The sequence below is a fragment of the Marmota marmota genome, unplaced genomic scaffold (genome assembly GCF_001458135.2).
Source record: "Marmota marmota marmota unplaced genomic scaffold, marMar, whole genome shotgun sequence".
In the NCBI taxonomy this organism is placed as follows: Eukaryota; Metazoa; Chordata; class Mammalia; order Rodentia; family Sciuridae; genus Marmota; species Marmota marmota.
The window spans coordinates 33,908,209-33,923,950 of record NW_025999990.1 but is presented as its reverse complement, the minus strand read 5'-3'; the positions used below and the strand labels follow the sequence as shown (position 1 = coordinate 33,923,950).

Sequence of the window (15,742 nt, the reverse complement as noted above, 5' to 3'; positions counted from 1 at the left end):
TGTTAATTACACTCAGAGCTAGAAGAGTAAGAATGATGAAATTTCAATACTTTTTTGTCAACCTGTGCATTATTACATTTAATATTGGCTTCTTATTGTCATATATATATATATATAGATATATATAGATATATATATAGATAGATACCTTTTATAATTCAAGACAATTGTCACTATAAAGCACGCATAAACAATATGTTTATCACATTGAATCTCTTATGTGATTTTAAAGTATTAATTTTCATAAAAGCATAATGATGTACTTATTTAAAAACAGGTATATCATAGGGCATGATGCAGGCAACTGGTTAAAAGTTGATTCAAGGACTGGTGAAATACAATTCTCTAGAGAATTTGATAAGAAGTCAAAATATATTACCAATGGGATGTACACAGCACAGATCCTGGCTATAGATGGTAAGAATATTTATTTCCAATATTTTAAAATATTAATCCTATTATATTAAATATTATAAATGTTATTATTCTTATGTTAATATATGAGTCACAAAATATATCGTTTAGTGGTATAGGCAAGACTTAAGGAACGTTCTAAGCACCTAAGATCAAAAACTGAATTTAACTACACGTATAAATTTAATTTACACTTAGGAATAATTTATTTCACCTACTTTCAAAAAGAATTTAATACGGTTTACAGCATAAAACATAGAAGATAATATATATATATATATATATATATACATACATAGGACTGGGGAGTTAGTTCAGTGGTAGAGAGCTTGCCTATATGTGTGAGGCCATAGGTTTGGTCTGCAGCATCACCAAAAAAAGAAAAAGTATATAATTTTGTTTCCATTTATTACCTCATCTCTTAAGTATGACTAATCCCACCTGTTGAGTATGTCAGGAATGCTTACCTAAAGTAAATTCTACAATCTGTGCACAAAGTTCACTCTGGGATCATCTGCTGGGAAGGCAATAGTTATTTTAGAGCCACCAAAACTGAGCTACAATGACAAATTTGCATGAGTACTGTTTTATTAGACATATTGCCCAGAATAAGATACTATGAGCCATGAAAGTACTAGATTATTCCAGATAGAAGATTCAAATTTAAAGCACAGAAGCACAAATGCACTGAATTAATTTGTAATTGAGCCACTTCCCACATGAGAAAATCTATTACACATTCATCTGGATGAGTAGCAACAGGATTTGTTGATTATTCAGCAGTTAATGATTCTTCAGAGCAGTGCCTAGGAAACCAGCTGCTACAGAACAAAACAGAGATAGGTCAGTAACCAGGAAAGAAGGGGAAAGGTAGATGTCTCAAACACATGCCTAATGTAAGATAAATACTGTAGGTTTGCACTACTTTTATATCTGATCTTTACAATAGCCAAACAAGAGAAAGATACAATGAGCAGTGTAAGATTCAAAAAGAGACCATGATTAAAGTCCAAGCAATGGGCCACAGATTCTGGTCTTCATCCTAAGGGTGTAACTTTCAACATCTGAGTCAGTTTATGAATAATATTTACTATCAGTATTCTAGAAGGAAATGGATTCTAACCATGTTGACCACACCCCATGTTTACATATTGATTATATTTGAAGCCAATCTTCCTAAACTAGAATTAGAAAAGTAGTCATTTCAAGTGCAGAAAGAGAGAGTGAAAGTGTAATCAAAATGTATCCATGGTAAACTAAACACAGGCTCATCATTTGTCACCTGAGCAATGTCTGCACAGGCACAGAGATATCCAGACAGTTCTGTTTTGACCCAGGCTGCCTGACCATCATGAATGAAGACAGAACTCCAGGGGAACCAAACTGCATTGGAGAGTAGGTGCTGTAAGCAATAGCTTCAGCTTTGGTTGCTACACCACGAGGCCATAAGAAAGCAAAGAGGACCAGAGAATGTCAAAGCAATCTATGCGATCATCTCTCTAATGAGAGACTGAGTGAATAAACACTTTAGAAAATCCATTGCTAAATAGGGTATCAGAACAGATTGTACAAAATCATGCTAGACATGGATAGTTCATTGGTTTATTGTCATTTGGTAAACTCAGTGACTCCACTTAGATACACACACAAAAGCGATAAACAAAATCAATTAACTTCTCAGAAAATGACCTAGTAAAGTCCTAGAAGTGATAATGTTCTAGTCTGCAAATGATGAGAAAACCAAAGTGGGTTGCAAAAGCAAACATGAAATTCTTTATTCACTGTCAGAGAACATAGAATAAAAAAGTGGACCAGGCACAGATTCCTAATTCTTATCCCCTGGCTTTTCCAATAAGTTATGTTAACTAAAAATTTGTTTCAAATGGGTTAGGAGGAAAAAAAATCTAATTGACTCATATTTGTTTCCAGAATTACCATTTCAGAGAGAAATAGGAAGGGATTCAAATCAACAAAGAAACAGAAAGAAAAATACACAATTATTTAATTTTAATTGCAGTTATTTCCAACACCTAAATCCCCATAAGCATCCCAAAAGGAAGGTTATCACCTGGTCTGGGGGGGCCCTAATTTATTGGGACAGTGTGAGAATACAAAGCAGTGAAACTTCTCTGAGGAAGGACATTTAATTTTCCACCTTAGGATGCAGAGATTCTAGGGGAATGAAATGAAGATGAAAATCGCTTTAGGAAGAGTGAACAGAATGCATAAGAACCTCAAGTTAGGAAAAAACTTGTTCAAGAAACCCAAAAAGGGCTGGTGATGTAGCTCAGTGGTAGAGCATTTGCCTGGCATGAGCAAGCCATCGGGTGCAGGTCTCAGCACAGAAAAAAAAAAAAAAAAGCAAAAGAAGCCAATGTGACTGAAATGAAACACACAAAGGAAGAGCAAGAGTGACAGCAGGTTGATCAACTGGTGAACGATTCCTATATACTGTTACATCATCATGAAATATGAGACAGAGTTTTCTCCCTGGCACCATTTACCTCAACACATAATGCTTTGCTTTTCAGACGGCTCTAGGAAAACAGCTACAGGAACCATATGTATTGAGGTTCCTGATGTCAATGACTACTGTCCAGTCATTTGTCCTGAAAGTAGCACCACCTGCATGGTTTCTCCATCGGTCCCTATCTATGTTAGTGATCATTCTTATGGGGCTCCCTTTACCTTCTGTGTTGTTGATGAACCACCAGGAACAGCTGACATATGGAATATCGAACCAATAAATGGTAAGTGAAATGTAAACTGGGTCACACTTTAAGTCCAAAAGCAAAACAGTTACCAAATAATTAGGTAAGTCATTTCTATGTCTGTTTTTCATAATTCTTGCCATATTCACATTAAATGGAAAAAAAAAAACTTCTTATACACACTTAGGATACTTGAGGAAAAATTTAGACTGAAATAAAAGTCAAAATGTTTCATCAATGCTACATTTATAAATAGTGGTATATAAATAACAGATACCAGTTTACCCATCATTTTATATAGTAAGTAAACCAATATTTGGTCAGATGAAATAAACAGAACGCTTAACTAAATCACCTAATGTCACAATTCCCTATTCTGAATAATTTCATGCATGTCACTAATCTCTGAAATTTGGGTATACATGTAGACACATTTACATATAGTCTACTAAGGAGCACATAAGATCCATGAAAATGTTTCTAATCGGGAGCTATTAGTAAGGATAAAAATTTAAACCCAAATTTCCCGGTATTAGAAGAAAGGTTGAACAAATTCTGATACATATTATTAAGACGTGGTACTACACAGCCATTAAAATTAGAATCATGCAAAGTACTTAAACATAAAGGATTGCATAAACCAAAGAATGTGAAGCGAAAGACTCATTCTGTGTATCTGTGCTGACTATAGATACATAGAAATGAATGTCTGACGTTGATTTTTTTTAAAATCAGTAAATTTTAAACAACATACCATTTTATCTACCATGGATTCTTTCTCCTGAAACATTAATTGTATAAATAGAAAATTAAATACTATGAGAAACATAATTTGGACTAAGATAGTACCCTGAGTTCACATTTATTTGGGGCAATACAAAAAACTTTGAGGGGTACCAAGGAGGGTGTCAGACTACCCTCAAAGTGAGAGAAAATACTTCCTACCACTCTGAGACCACCAGGCTTCATCATTCACAGACTTTACAGAATGGAGAAACTCTGAATGATACAGGAAAAAATACCACCAAAAAAGACTTGGTGTAAGTCTTTTTTATTTTATTTTTTTGGCAACAAAACCATGTCAATATTTTAAAAGCTAAACACATTAAAGAAATTCCAATAAAATCAGGATAACTCTGAATCTACCTTCCTCTATAAAGCTGAATAGACCATTCTTAAATGATAATTGCTAGCCACTTTTTTTTTTCATTCATATCCTAGGTATTCTGAGTAAAAAATATTTTTAAAAACTGTTTTACATGAAGGTTGGCAAAGGTATACAAATGACATTATAAATTTGCCAATAAATATAACCACACTAGAGAGAATTTTCCTAGAATCCATGTTAATATTGAAGAATGCAATGAACTTTGTCTACTTGCTGTGATGTTGCCTTACTTGATTCTTATTTTGTGCACAGGTTAGATTTTGACAGACACAGCTGGCTTTTTATAAAGCTAACTGAAGGTAATAAACCATCACAACAAAAAAAAATTATGTGTTACATTAATCAGTTACTATTAACATTAGTTCGTTACTATTCATATTTTAGGTAAAGATTTAATCATCTCTAAACTTTCCCTGGGTTAATAAGTATATATCAACCAATGTTTAAGCAATATTTCACATAGAAATTCATAAGCAAGGTAGCACAAAGAATTAGAATAGCTATTGAATTAATTTTAAATGCAAAGGCAATTAATAAATAACAGCCCTAAGGAGGTTATTTTGTGAACTGTAATACTCAATAGGAAACTTCCAATATTTTTTTCAACTAAGTATAATTCATCATTAGACCAATTTTATTGAGTGTCTATCAAATTCCAGGTATTGTTGCTCCAGAATTAACCAACAGAGTCCCTGCCTGCTTTGTAGAAATAAGCAGGGAGCAGTACTGAACAATTAATTATAAATGAAAATATTAATCAAAGGAGAGGCTGCTTTACGACTAAGAGCATGGAAACTTCGGTTTCTAATTTAGTCTTGGGTATTAAGAGCTACCCTCAAGGAATTTTAATTGATTCTGTTTCTTCTTTTCCTTTTCAGGAACCTTTGCAATCCTGACAACTGATGAGGTGATATCTCCAGGACTTCACCAAATCCCAATCCTAGTGAAGGACAGCTATAACAGGGCATGTGAATTGCCACAGATTGTGCAATTTGATGCCTGCAGTTGTGATAGCAATGGCATATGCCTGCACTCTAGCACTCCTGGTATCTATAATGAAGACATCAGCTCATCCCCTGATGACATGTATGGGACAATCACTGATGACCAAGCTGGAGATTCAAATGTTGGTCTTGGACCAGCAGCAATTGGAATGATGGCGATGGGTGGCTTACTTCTGCTCTGTAAGTATTGTATTAAGTCCACCTTTTCAGCAGTTCTTCAAAATAGGGCTGTCACCAGGCACACCAAGATGGCTAGGCTCACGTGGCTGTTTCTTTTTAGAATCTATGGCAATTTTTGTGTGTCCTTGGAAATAAATGATGGGGCTGATAAGGTAGGCATCTATTCAATAATGGTACCTGAGATGACCTGAAGTTAGTGAGTGTCCTGAAAATGAGAAACCATGCTAATCACCAACATAGATATAGAAGAGCATAAAATAAACTTATAATGGGAATTTCATCAACATGCTTTAAGAGCAGAAAAGCAAAAGCAATTAATTCAAAATAGGAAGGTTGGGAAAATCTTTATGGAAGAAATGGATTTTCAGCCGGCCTTTGAAAGCTGAGAATTTTCTTAGAAGGATGATGTTTGTAGGAAAGCCAAATAGCCATCTACAACAAAGAAATAGCACAAACAGAGAGAGGCTAGGAGTATATCCCAGCACATGCTTAGCATGAGTGAGGCCCTGGGTTCAATCCTCAGAACCAAAAACCAAAATAAAACAACAGACAGGAGGAGGGTGGAAAAGTAGAGCACACTCAGGAGGTGGACAGGCTAACAAGTAGGTTGGGGGCCCACGTGGAGGCACGTTCATGATATTCCAAATGTTCTGGGCTTTGGTCCACAGGCAACAAGGAATCAGTAAGGACCTGGAGCTCAGGTGATCTGGTGACCTGCTCACTATGATGCAATAGGAATGCTTGGAAGCGAGTTTAGAAAAGGGAATTAGCTTCTGGGCTCTGAACTAAGACCATGGCAAGAGCCCCAAGCAGAACTTTCAAAATGAAGTTCTCCTGTCTATATTAATCTTTTAAAAACCATGCAGAACCTCAAAACAGAAATACTTCAACATATTTTAGGTTGCCCTTGCAAGACTTAAGTTTCATGGGGATCAAACACTGATTCTAAAATTAAAAAGGATTGAACATGTGTTAATGAATGAGCACAAATTAAAACATTATCATTTCAAAGTATAAAAAATTAGCAACTGACTTTTGAACAGTTCTATCCTTAAAATAATCTGTGATTTTGCAAAGCTATAAAAAATAATGGATGATGCTCAAAATAATATTAGAGACATTTTCCCAGAACACAATTCCAGAGCAACTGAGATGGCAGCTAGCCTTTAAATCAGTTGTTCTCAGCCCTAGCAGCACATAAGAAACACCTAGAAGGCTTTATAATTACTCACATCTGAGCCCTAACGCAAAATGAGACCCAAGCACCTGCATGTATAAGCCTTTGGGAATTTAAAGGTTAAAACCTAGAATCAGCTACATTTTCTGCAGGATAGCACTAGAATTTCATTAGTCTTCCTGACCTGAATATGCTACCAGCAGGCTCAGGAGTCTTGGACTAGAGGAAAGAGTAGACTTTACTTTCCTAATTTATCAGTAAAGGGTCTGGATTAAGTGATCTCACACTCCCCTCATTTCCATTCTAAAGTCCTATGTGATTCGGTAAGTTAGTATTTATAGACATGGATATGTGTTCTCAATCCTGTAGGAGCAAAATTTATTTTATTTTAGTATTTATCCTAAATATTTTTTATCTTAATATTTATCTCTTTGGTTCTAACCATAATGCCACAAAAAAACAATGAATTCATTGGCTTCCTAGCTTGAGCGACAGATTTTAACCCTTATTTATTGCTTTCTCGGGCAGTGTCGCCACTCTTGCTGCTCATGTGCTGCTGCAAACGAAGACAATCAGAGGGCCTGGGGACCAGGTTTGCTCCTGTGCCTGAGGGTGGAGAAGGAGTGATGCAGTCCTGGAGGATAGAGGGGGCCCAACCCGAGGACAGGGTAAGTGGTCTGTCACTTTCCAGAGAAGCACAGAGTTTAGGTGGAACTTGTGCATGCTTTAATGATTACCCATGACACAAAAATGAGTGGATGTCAATGTTAAAATGTTTAACATAACACATTTGTTTTAAAATCTTTTTTTTTTTTCTTTTCAGGATGTGTCCAATATATGCGCACCCATGACAGCCTCTAATACCCAGGATCGTATTGATTCCTCTGGTCAGTGAACAATAAATTCTGTTTTTCTTTTTCAATTTGCAAAATTATTCAACCAAACCTATCTCACCTAACAGTACCTTATAAAAAATAACATATCCAGCCAGGAACAGTGGTGCATGACTGTAATCCAGCACCTCTGGAGGCTGAGACAAGAGTATTGAAAGTTCAAAGCCAGCCTCAGCAAAATCGAGGTACTAAGCAACTCAGTGAGACCCTGTCTCTAAATAAAATACAAAATAGGGCTAAGGATGTGGTTCAGTGGCCGAATGCCCCTGAAGTCAATCCCTGGTACCCCTCCCTCCCCCCAAAAATATCTGTCGATCTCCTCAACGGATCGTATAATTACCGGGAAAGTGACATGTTGAAGTGGCCACTTTATTTTTCTATCTTAAACTTGACTTTTACAACAAACTCTGAAACAAGAGTGCTTCCATTTGATTCCTGGCTCAGCCACTCATTAGTAATAATAGTCCCTGGGCAAGACCCAACTTCCCTGAGCCTATTTCCTTCTCTTTAAAATCGAAATTATCACAATACCTACTTCAAAGTGCTGCTAGGAGAAATAAACAAATAAACACACACAAATATTAAATATGATATCAAAATTACACACATATTAGGTATGATACAGGTAGATGTCACAAAATATACATGAGAATTGTCCCTGACAGAGCATAGGCTCTTGTAGGGATTATTTACAATGTAAATAAGAACAAAAGAAAAAGCAGCAAATATGTTCTAATAAAAGTTGAAGAATTTTCCTTCAATTCACATGTTCTTTTGCATAAACAGTGTCTTATACTTTCCTAACTTACCAGTCCCACCCACACTTTAGAATACTGAAAAATACCTGGATATTGTGTAATGCTGGAACCAAATAGAGAGCTGCCCCATTCTGAAGCAGACATGAGATTTCTTTTCCTTAGTATCCCAAGTCTGACACTTTCCATGCAAAGATATACATTGACTGAACATTCATGTGAGAATTCCAGCTCTCCATTCAGCACCAGTGTGAATGAGGACCTGGAATTTCAACTGTTGGAAATGCAAGTCACATTCTTTCATGGGGGCTGGGGCACTTGCCAGAGGTAGCAAAGGCAGGAACTGGCACCGATGCAGAGACCCCGCTCCTCTTGGCAAGCTCTACAGAACCTCTAAGTCTAGAGGAGAAGGTTCTGTGCATACACGAAGGCGAAGTCTATCTCCCATAACTTGCTCCCTCTGTATCAGCTACTTTTGTTTTCTCACCAAGCCTGGAGATTCTGGGTGTAATTCCTGCTGTTCCTTGCCTGGTTTTCCAGAGCCTGCTTATTGCAGGGTGGTAGAGGGCTGGAAGACAGCAGCTGGCAATGTTTGGGGTGCATGAGCAACGTAGGCAACTCAAGCACTATTAAGGGACATCCTCTCTTTTTAGAAATCTACACCAACACCTATGCAGGTGGAGGAACAGTTGAAGGAGGTGTGTCAGGAGTGGAACTCAATACAGGCGTTGGAATGGCTGAGGGCATGGTGGCTGGAGGAGCTATGGGGACCTTGAGGAAGAGGAGTTCTACCATAGGCACCCTGCGGGAGTATGCAGACACCGGCATGAACATGGCCTTCCTGGACAGCTACTTCTCAGAGGTAATTCTCTTACGCAGTTACACACAACAGGAAAACAAGGGCAGTGGGCCCCTCCAGAAATAAGTTCAAATATTCTTAGCCCTATCCTAATCTTAATAAAAAAACATTTTACTTCTCCTTAACATACATAAAGCCAATTCACAGCAGTATTACATATTCAGTTGCCATAACACATATTAATACTGTAAAAAAAAGAAAGAAAGTAAAACAAAAGAAAAAAAAGCTAGCATTCCTCTTTATTCTCCATTTTCCTGTCTTCTGTTTCCTTCTGATTTCTTCTTTGTTTCCCATAGCATCAAAAAACAAGAAGAATGCTGATCCAAAAAAGAAAAAAAAATGTGCATTCATGTCCTCTCTTTATGATGTCCCATCTGTTCTCCAGAAATGGAGAAGAATAAATTAAAAGTCAAGACTGGGAAGTGAAGGGGGTGAAAGCTCAGGTACACATATAGCATCACTACAAATGGGTTACAAATGAGGACCTAGAAGCGAGGTCACCCATCCTGTCCTCCATTAACCTCATTCTCACTAAGAAAAAGGGTCATAGGTCTATTAATGAGCATCCCAAAGAAGAAAGGTCCATAGTCACTGATCTGGCCTAATACAATGACATAATGGGTAAATAAATCTTGTGTACCCTATTTAGAAAGTTTAATTTGATTAATTAGCAATCCATTGGATCTCATATTTCAATAAACCTATTTTATTCACCATTACTGCGTCATGAATTTCACCACTGCTATTCACAAAAAAAAAAGATGCTAAAGATGTTGTTGCAGATGTAAACTATGTATTAAAATTAGTAGTTAAAAATACTTTTGCAATAAGCTGGGCTCAAGGTGTACACATGCCATCTTTGAGATGCAGGATGCTAGGGCTAGAGGATCTCAAGTTCCAGGCCAGCCTCAGCAACTTTGTCAAACCCTGTCTCTTATTTAAACAAGTAAAAATACTGTTTCAGACTATAAATTCATTTAAATGAATGGTAGATACCATTAATCAATTCATTCAAAGAACAGGCACAAATAATATACCATAGAAGAAATATTTTTTAAATTATTCATAAAACCCCCACCAGTATCAAAGGTGCTCTATGATTAATGGCAGATTGCATCTGGCACTTTTCCTTTGGTTATCATCAGTGCTTTATGAGACAAAATAAAAATGTGTTCTCCTTTGTGGGAACTGAGATCATCCTTCCCAAAACATTTAGCTCGACACTTTAAAAATGGTGCTAAATTTTTGAGGTGATTTCAGGAGACTCAAGCTCTCCCTACCCCAAGGTGAGCCTCTGCAAAATTTTACTAATGCTTCCTTCCTGCCACTTTACACATCTCCAACATCTACCCCGGGGAAACTAATTTGTGTTCCATGCATGCAAGAGGAGATTACCCTCTTACTGAGGAGTCATTCCAAATATTACATAACAAAGGCTTAAGGTTATTCTAAACTCATGAATTGTTGGTTCAAAGCCTAAAAATCATTCATTTCTAATGGAAGAATTTAGAGGCTGGATCAGAGGGGAAACACCATATTGTGTAAAAAGGAAAATTGGATTTGAAGTTTTGTTTTAAGACTGTTTGGGTCTTGGGCAAGCAATTCAACTCTTACCTTCTCTGGGCTTGTAGTTACTTTATAAGGTAAACAGAAGGTTGAACTACATCAAGGGATTTCAAATGCTGTTTTGCCGGACCTGTAAGATTCCATAAGATTTATGGCTAAGCACTTTAGATAAGGCTTTTTCAGTTTTTTTTTCTTTTTCTGATTTTAAATAACAAAGACCATTATAGGTGAGGGAAGAAGGAAGAGAGCTGGCAGGTCTGCACCCCCTCCAAACAGGGAGATTCTACTTGCATCTGTTCTATTCTACATATTGTGCTCCAACCTAAGGTTTCATTTTAAATGTCTTTCTTTAAAGAATAATTTGAAAATCATGGTAGATGATCTTTTAGTGCCTTCCTTTTTATGGAACTAACTCCAGAGATCATTCCAGCTCTCTCAGCTCAAGCCACATAAAATTTCATGAACATTCTAACACAAGTCCCTGTAGCTCAGAAAGATTTAAATCTTTATAAATGCTTTCATTTCAAATTGATCAAATATCTCTCTTTATATAAATAGTTTGAACATAACTAAATACAATTTTATTCCAGAAACAAAAATCTATAACTACAATAGATTTAAATATTAATTTTGATTCAAATCTGAACAAAATATAGTCATTATCATTTATTAGTTTTCAAATAAGAGAAATTCATGTTTAATCCTCAAATTGAATGCATCATTAATGCAATCTGATCTCCTTTATAAAAATTCCAGTTATTTAGTAATACATTAAGTGCTAGTCTTTTTCCTCAATTTATTCCTTGATTTAACCTTAGAAGTTTCTGAAACATTGCTATTAGTCTTCTTTGATTATTATTTTGGGGGGGCAGGTACCAGGGATTTAACTCAGGGACACTGGACCACTGAGCCACATCTCCAGGCCTATTTTACATTTTATTTAGAGACAGGGTCTCACTGAGTTGCTTAGCACCTCGCTTTTGCTGAGGCTGGCTTTCAATTCACAATCTTCCTGCCTCAGCCTCCCCAGCCTCTGAGATTATAAGCATGGGCCACTGGCAGGGCTTCTCTGATTATTTTAAGGGAAAGGAAACTTCTACTTCTCCATTTTTCTTCTAATTTTAGAAAGCATACGCATATGCAGATGAGGATGAAGGCCGACCAGCCAATGACTGCTTGCTTATCTACGACCACGAGGGAGTTGGGTCACCTGTGGGCTCCATTGGTTGCTGCAGTTGGATCGTGGACGACCTGGATGAAAGCTACATGGAAACTTTAGATCCAAAATTTAGGACTCTTGCTGAAATCTGCTTAGACACCGAAATTGAGCCATTTCCTTCACACCAGGCCTGTATCCCTATCAGTACTGACCTCCCTTTGCTGGGACCTAATTACTTTGTTAATGAATCTTCAGGAATGACTCTCTCAGAAGCTGAATTCCAAGCAGAAATGGCAGCCTCTGAACCCGTGATTCATGGGGATATCATAGTGACTGAGACTTACACTACTGCTGACCCATGTGTACAACCCACAACAATTGTTTTTGATCCTCAGCTTCCTCCCAATGTTGTAGTAACAGAAACAGTGATGGCACCTGTCTATGATGTTCAAGGGAATATTTGTGTGCCTGCCGAGTTAGCCAACACACACAATGTATACTATGCTGAGAGAGTCCTGTCTAGCCCTGGTATGCCTGACATGAACAATGGTAGCATGACTGATGGTTGTATGGGACCTGTGATGAGTGGCGGTATTTTGGTAGGGCCAGAAATTCAAGTGACACAAATGGTGAGTCCAGACATTCACATAAGCCAAACCATTGGCTCTACATCCCCAATGACGTCTCGACACAGAGTGACAAGATATAGTAACATACATTACTCCCAACAGTAAGTGATTTATGTCCGGTATACTAGATGCTGATCTTGCAGCCTAATAGTCACCAAAACATTCATCAAAGATGTATAATGTACTATATTTAAAATATTAATAGTCAACAAACATTCAGATGTTCTAAGTTTAATGTGGCTTTGATTGGATCTTTCAAGGGATAAATATGGCTAAGCACTTTAGATAAGTCTTTCTTAGTTTTTTCTGATTTTCAATATATGCCAAAAAACTTAAAGAAAATATTTTGTATCCTTTGATATTGTCTAAAGTGCATAACTCATTTCACAAATCCAGTGGGTCTTGAGGCCTACAGAAAGTCACGTAAATCAAGATGTCCACGTTCTTGGGATTTTCAAAGAAGTTTTATCTGGCCGTATTTTCTTTAGAGAAATATTTCTAAAAAATTTTTTTAAAGTACATTTCTGAAAGGAAATGGTAAAGGAATATGGAACATATGTTAATAGATATCTGAAGTCATTTGTTTTTTCAAACGATTTCTCAAGATAAGCAATATTAAGTGATAGGGCATGCTTAATTTTTTAAGAAGAGTTTGCCAACAGGAAGTGGCTCCTCAAAAGGAAGTATATATACACATATCAATTTTATTGCACTTTATCAATTTGTATCATTACTGTAATATTAATTTAGAATTGCAAAGAAAATTTATGACAAATCTACAATAAAAACAGATCTTAAGAGAAATCTTAGCATTTTCCCCAGTAAAGGGAATTTTTTCACTACTTTTTTCTAATTTTGTCCAAAACGATGTGAAACATAGTTTAAACAGTTTTATTGACCTGGATCATAGGGCTTTCATTTGGCAGCCAGATGTTTTCTAAAGCACACCTATCTTTTTTTAATATACTCAACAATATTTACTTAGAAGCTACTAGGTGTTGAACACTGGTCTTGGGTCTGTGAGCACAGAGGTAAAAAAGACAAACATGATTCCTATCTTCATAGAGCCTTTAATTCATTTCTATACTTAAAATAAAACTCTGAAATATGACTTTGAGTTACTACCAAGAATAACTAGTAACCTATTTGATCCATTACCAAGCTGGGTTTCTAATATTACTACTCACACTGAATGAATGAAATGGAAACGTGCACAGATGGCTTCAGTAGACATAAAAGTTGGCTTAAGAAAAAGAAATTCTGCAGAGTAGTTTTATTTAATTCTGTAAAATATGTAAACTATATAGCAGTAACTATAATGTTACTAGAAAGATAATGTAAATGAAATGAAATAAACATTTTCAGGGCTTTTTCCTTTCATAAGGAAGTAATTGGACTTCTTGTTGTTTTTTTTTTTGTTGTTTGTTTGTTTGTTTGCTTGTTCCTTTATGAATAAAACTATTATAGAAATTGAGTCATCTTACATAACCGTTTACCCATTTCACCAATTTTATAGTCAACGAATCTAAAAGTGGATTAAATGACCACAAGGAGCTAGTTGTAGAACAAAACCTTGAACCCATTGCTCATATACCCTAGCCAGTGTTTCAATACTATAACTTCATCAGAATGAAGAGGATTAAATTTTGTCTATTGCATGGACTTTGCTATTGCTATTTGGAACAAAAAGTATCTCTTAAAGAAATAGGTTTTATGAAGTTTAAGTGCAAAATAACTAAAGCATTGCACATTTTGTAATAGTTTTCAAATTGTGGGTACTGCCAACTGTTACAGTCATTCCTCAATTTAGTTATTTATAACAAAGATTCTGCTACACTTTATTAATCTATAATTTGATGAAATTCAGGGTGTAGCCAAGCATCACTGGTTTGTGGTCATTTTAACAATCAATCAATGGCCCACCCCATAGCCTCTTCATGTGCTCAATTCTGTCCTGACATGGACATTACTCTTGAAATGTGCATTCTATTAAACCAACAATTCTCAGAATTATAAAATGACTAGTGGATAATTGAATGTAAAGTGTTAGTGAAGTCAAAACTGAAAACACTATGAAATTTGAGAAATAAAATAGAAATAAGCATTGATCAACAGATTAAAAGTTTGAAAGGAGATGAAACTACTTGTGAGAAGGGTAAGAGATTTTTTTCTGTGAGTTTTTCCTCTCTCTTTATCAATATGCAAAAACTTACAATTACCTCTAAAAGAGGAAATCCACCTCTTATGGATGCCTTCCCCCACATTCTCTGTAGAAACAAGAACAGAAGCTTTCCATTTTCTCTCTCAGCATACAGTGAGAGGCAACTTAACCATCATGCCCCGATGGTGAGGGTTGTTCACATGTATTTCCAGATTCTGAAAGTGAGGCATTTCTAAATATCATCCCAAACAAAATAGAAAGCATAAACCAAGATCCCTCTTCACTGCTTAAGAGTTAGAATATTGTTTTGTCTAAGAAGTAAACTTAATATAGCATTTATGTTAAGGTTTGAAAATGAATGCAGAAGTCTAGGAAATGAGATTTGATAAATAAATATAACAGCATATTGTTTGAGCCATATTGCCTGACCTATGGAATTGCTTAAGTAGATGGCATTACTAAATGAATGAATGGGCTCTCTTGGAAAAATCTTAGATGAGGGAAAAGGAAATCACTTAGAATATGAGCATATTTATTAACTTGTTCAAAGGGAATTATTCTTTTAAAAATTCCCTGTTTAAATATTTCTGATTGCAATGTCTTACTAAATGTAATAATGTTTTATATAATTCTTCAATTAAAAAAATGTGTGCTAAGAGAGAAAAAAATGCTTCATTTTATCCTGGGTACACATCGTATTCCATGCATAAACACAGATACCCATTGGGGAAAGCTTTTCCCATTGTGTCACTAGATGAGTGTCATTCTTCTCATTGTGTGTATGATACAGGGGCATGAATTCATTTGTAAATTGAAATCACAATAATCCATTTGTTTATTAATGGGAGAATTCTTAATAGAATCATTGTTTTATTTTTGAATGCTCATTATAAAATAACAAATCATATAAATAAACATCAGAAATTATTCTAGACATTGTAATTATAGTCTCTTATACTGTCTCTTCCCACTGGATTTAAATTCAACAAAATTATTATTATGATTTCTGTACTAACTGCACCAATTTCTATGGAAATAAGGAAAGAATGATTAATTTTAGTTAGGG

At 35.8% G+C, this 15,742-nt stretch overlaps 1 protein-coding gene across 1 annotated transcript in view; it reads left to right on the top strand.

The window, feature by feature from the left end:
- The window catches only part of Dsg4 (desmoglein 4), a 39,644-nt gene extending 25,061 nt beyond the window's left edge, over positions 1–14,583 (top strand). Inside the window, exons 10-16 of the mRNA XM_048806392.1 lie at positions 278–417; positions 2,946–3,164; positions 5,172–5,477; positions 7,183–7,322; positions 7,478–7,541; positions 8,956–9,164; positions 11,853–14,583. Of these exons, the coding sequence (XP_048662349.1) occupies positions 278–417; positions 2,946–3,164; positions 5,172–5,477; positions 7,183–7,322; positions 7,478–7,541; positions 8,956–9,164; positions 11,853–12,620 (1,846 nt within the window). The 3' untranslated portion in view covers positions 12,621–14,583. The remainder of the gene's footprint in view (positions 1–277; positions 418–2,945; positions 3,165–5,171; positions 5,478–7,182; positions 7,323–7,477; positions 7,542–8,955; positions 9,165–11,852) is intronic.
- The last annotated feature ends 1,159 nt before the right edge of the window (positions 14,584–15,742 follow it).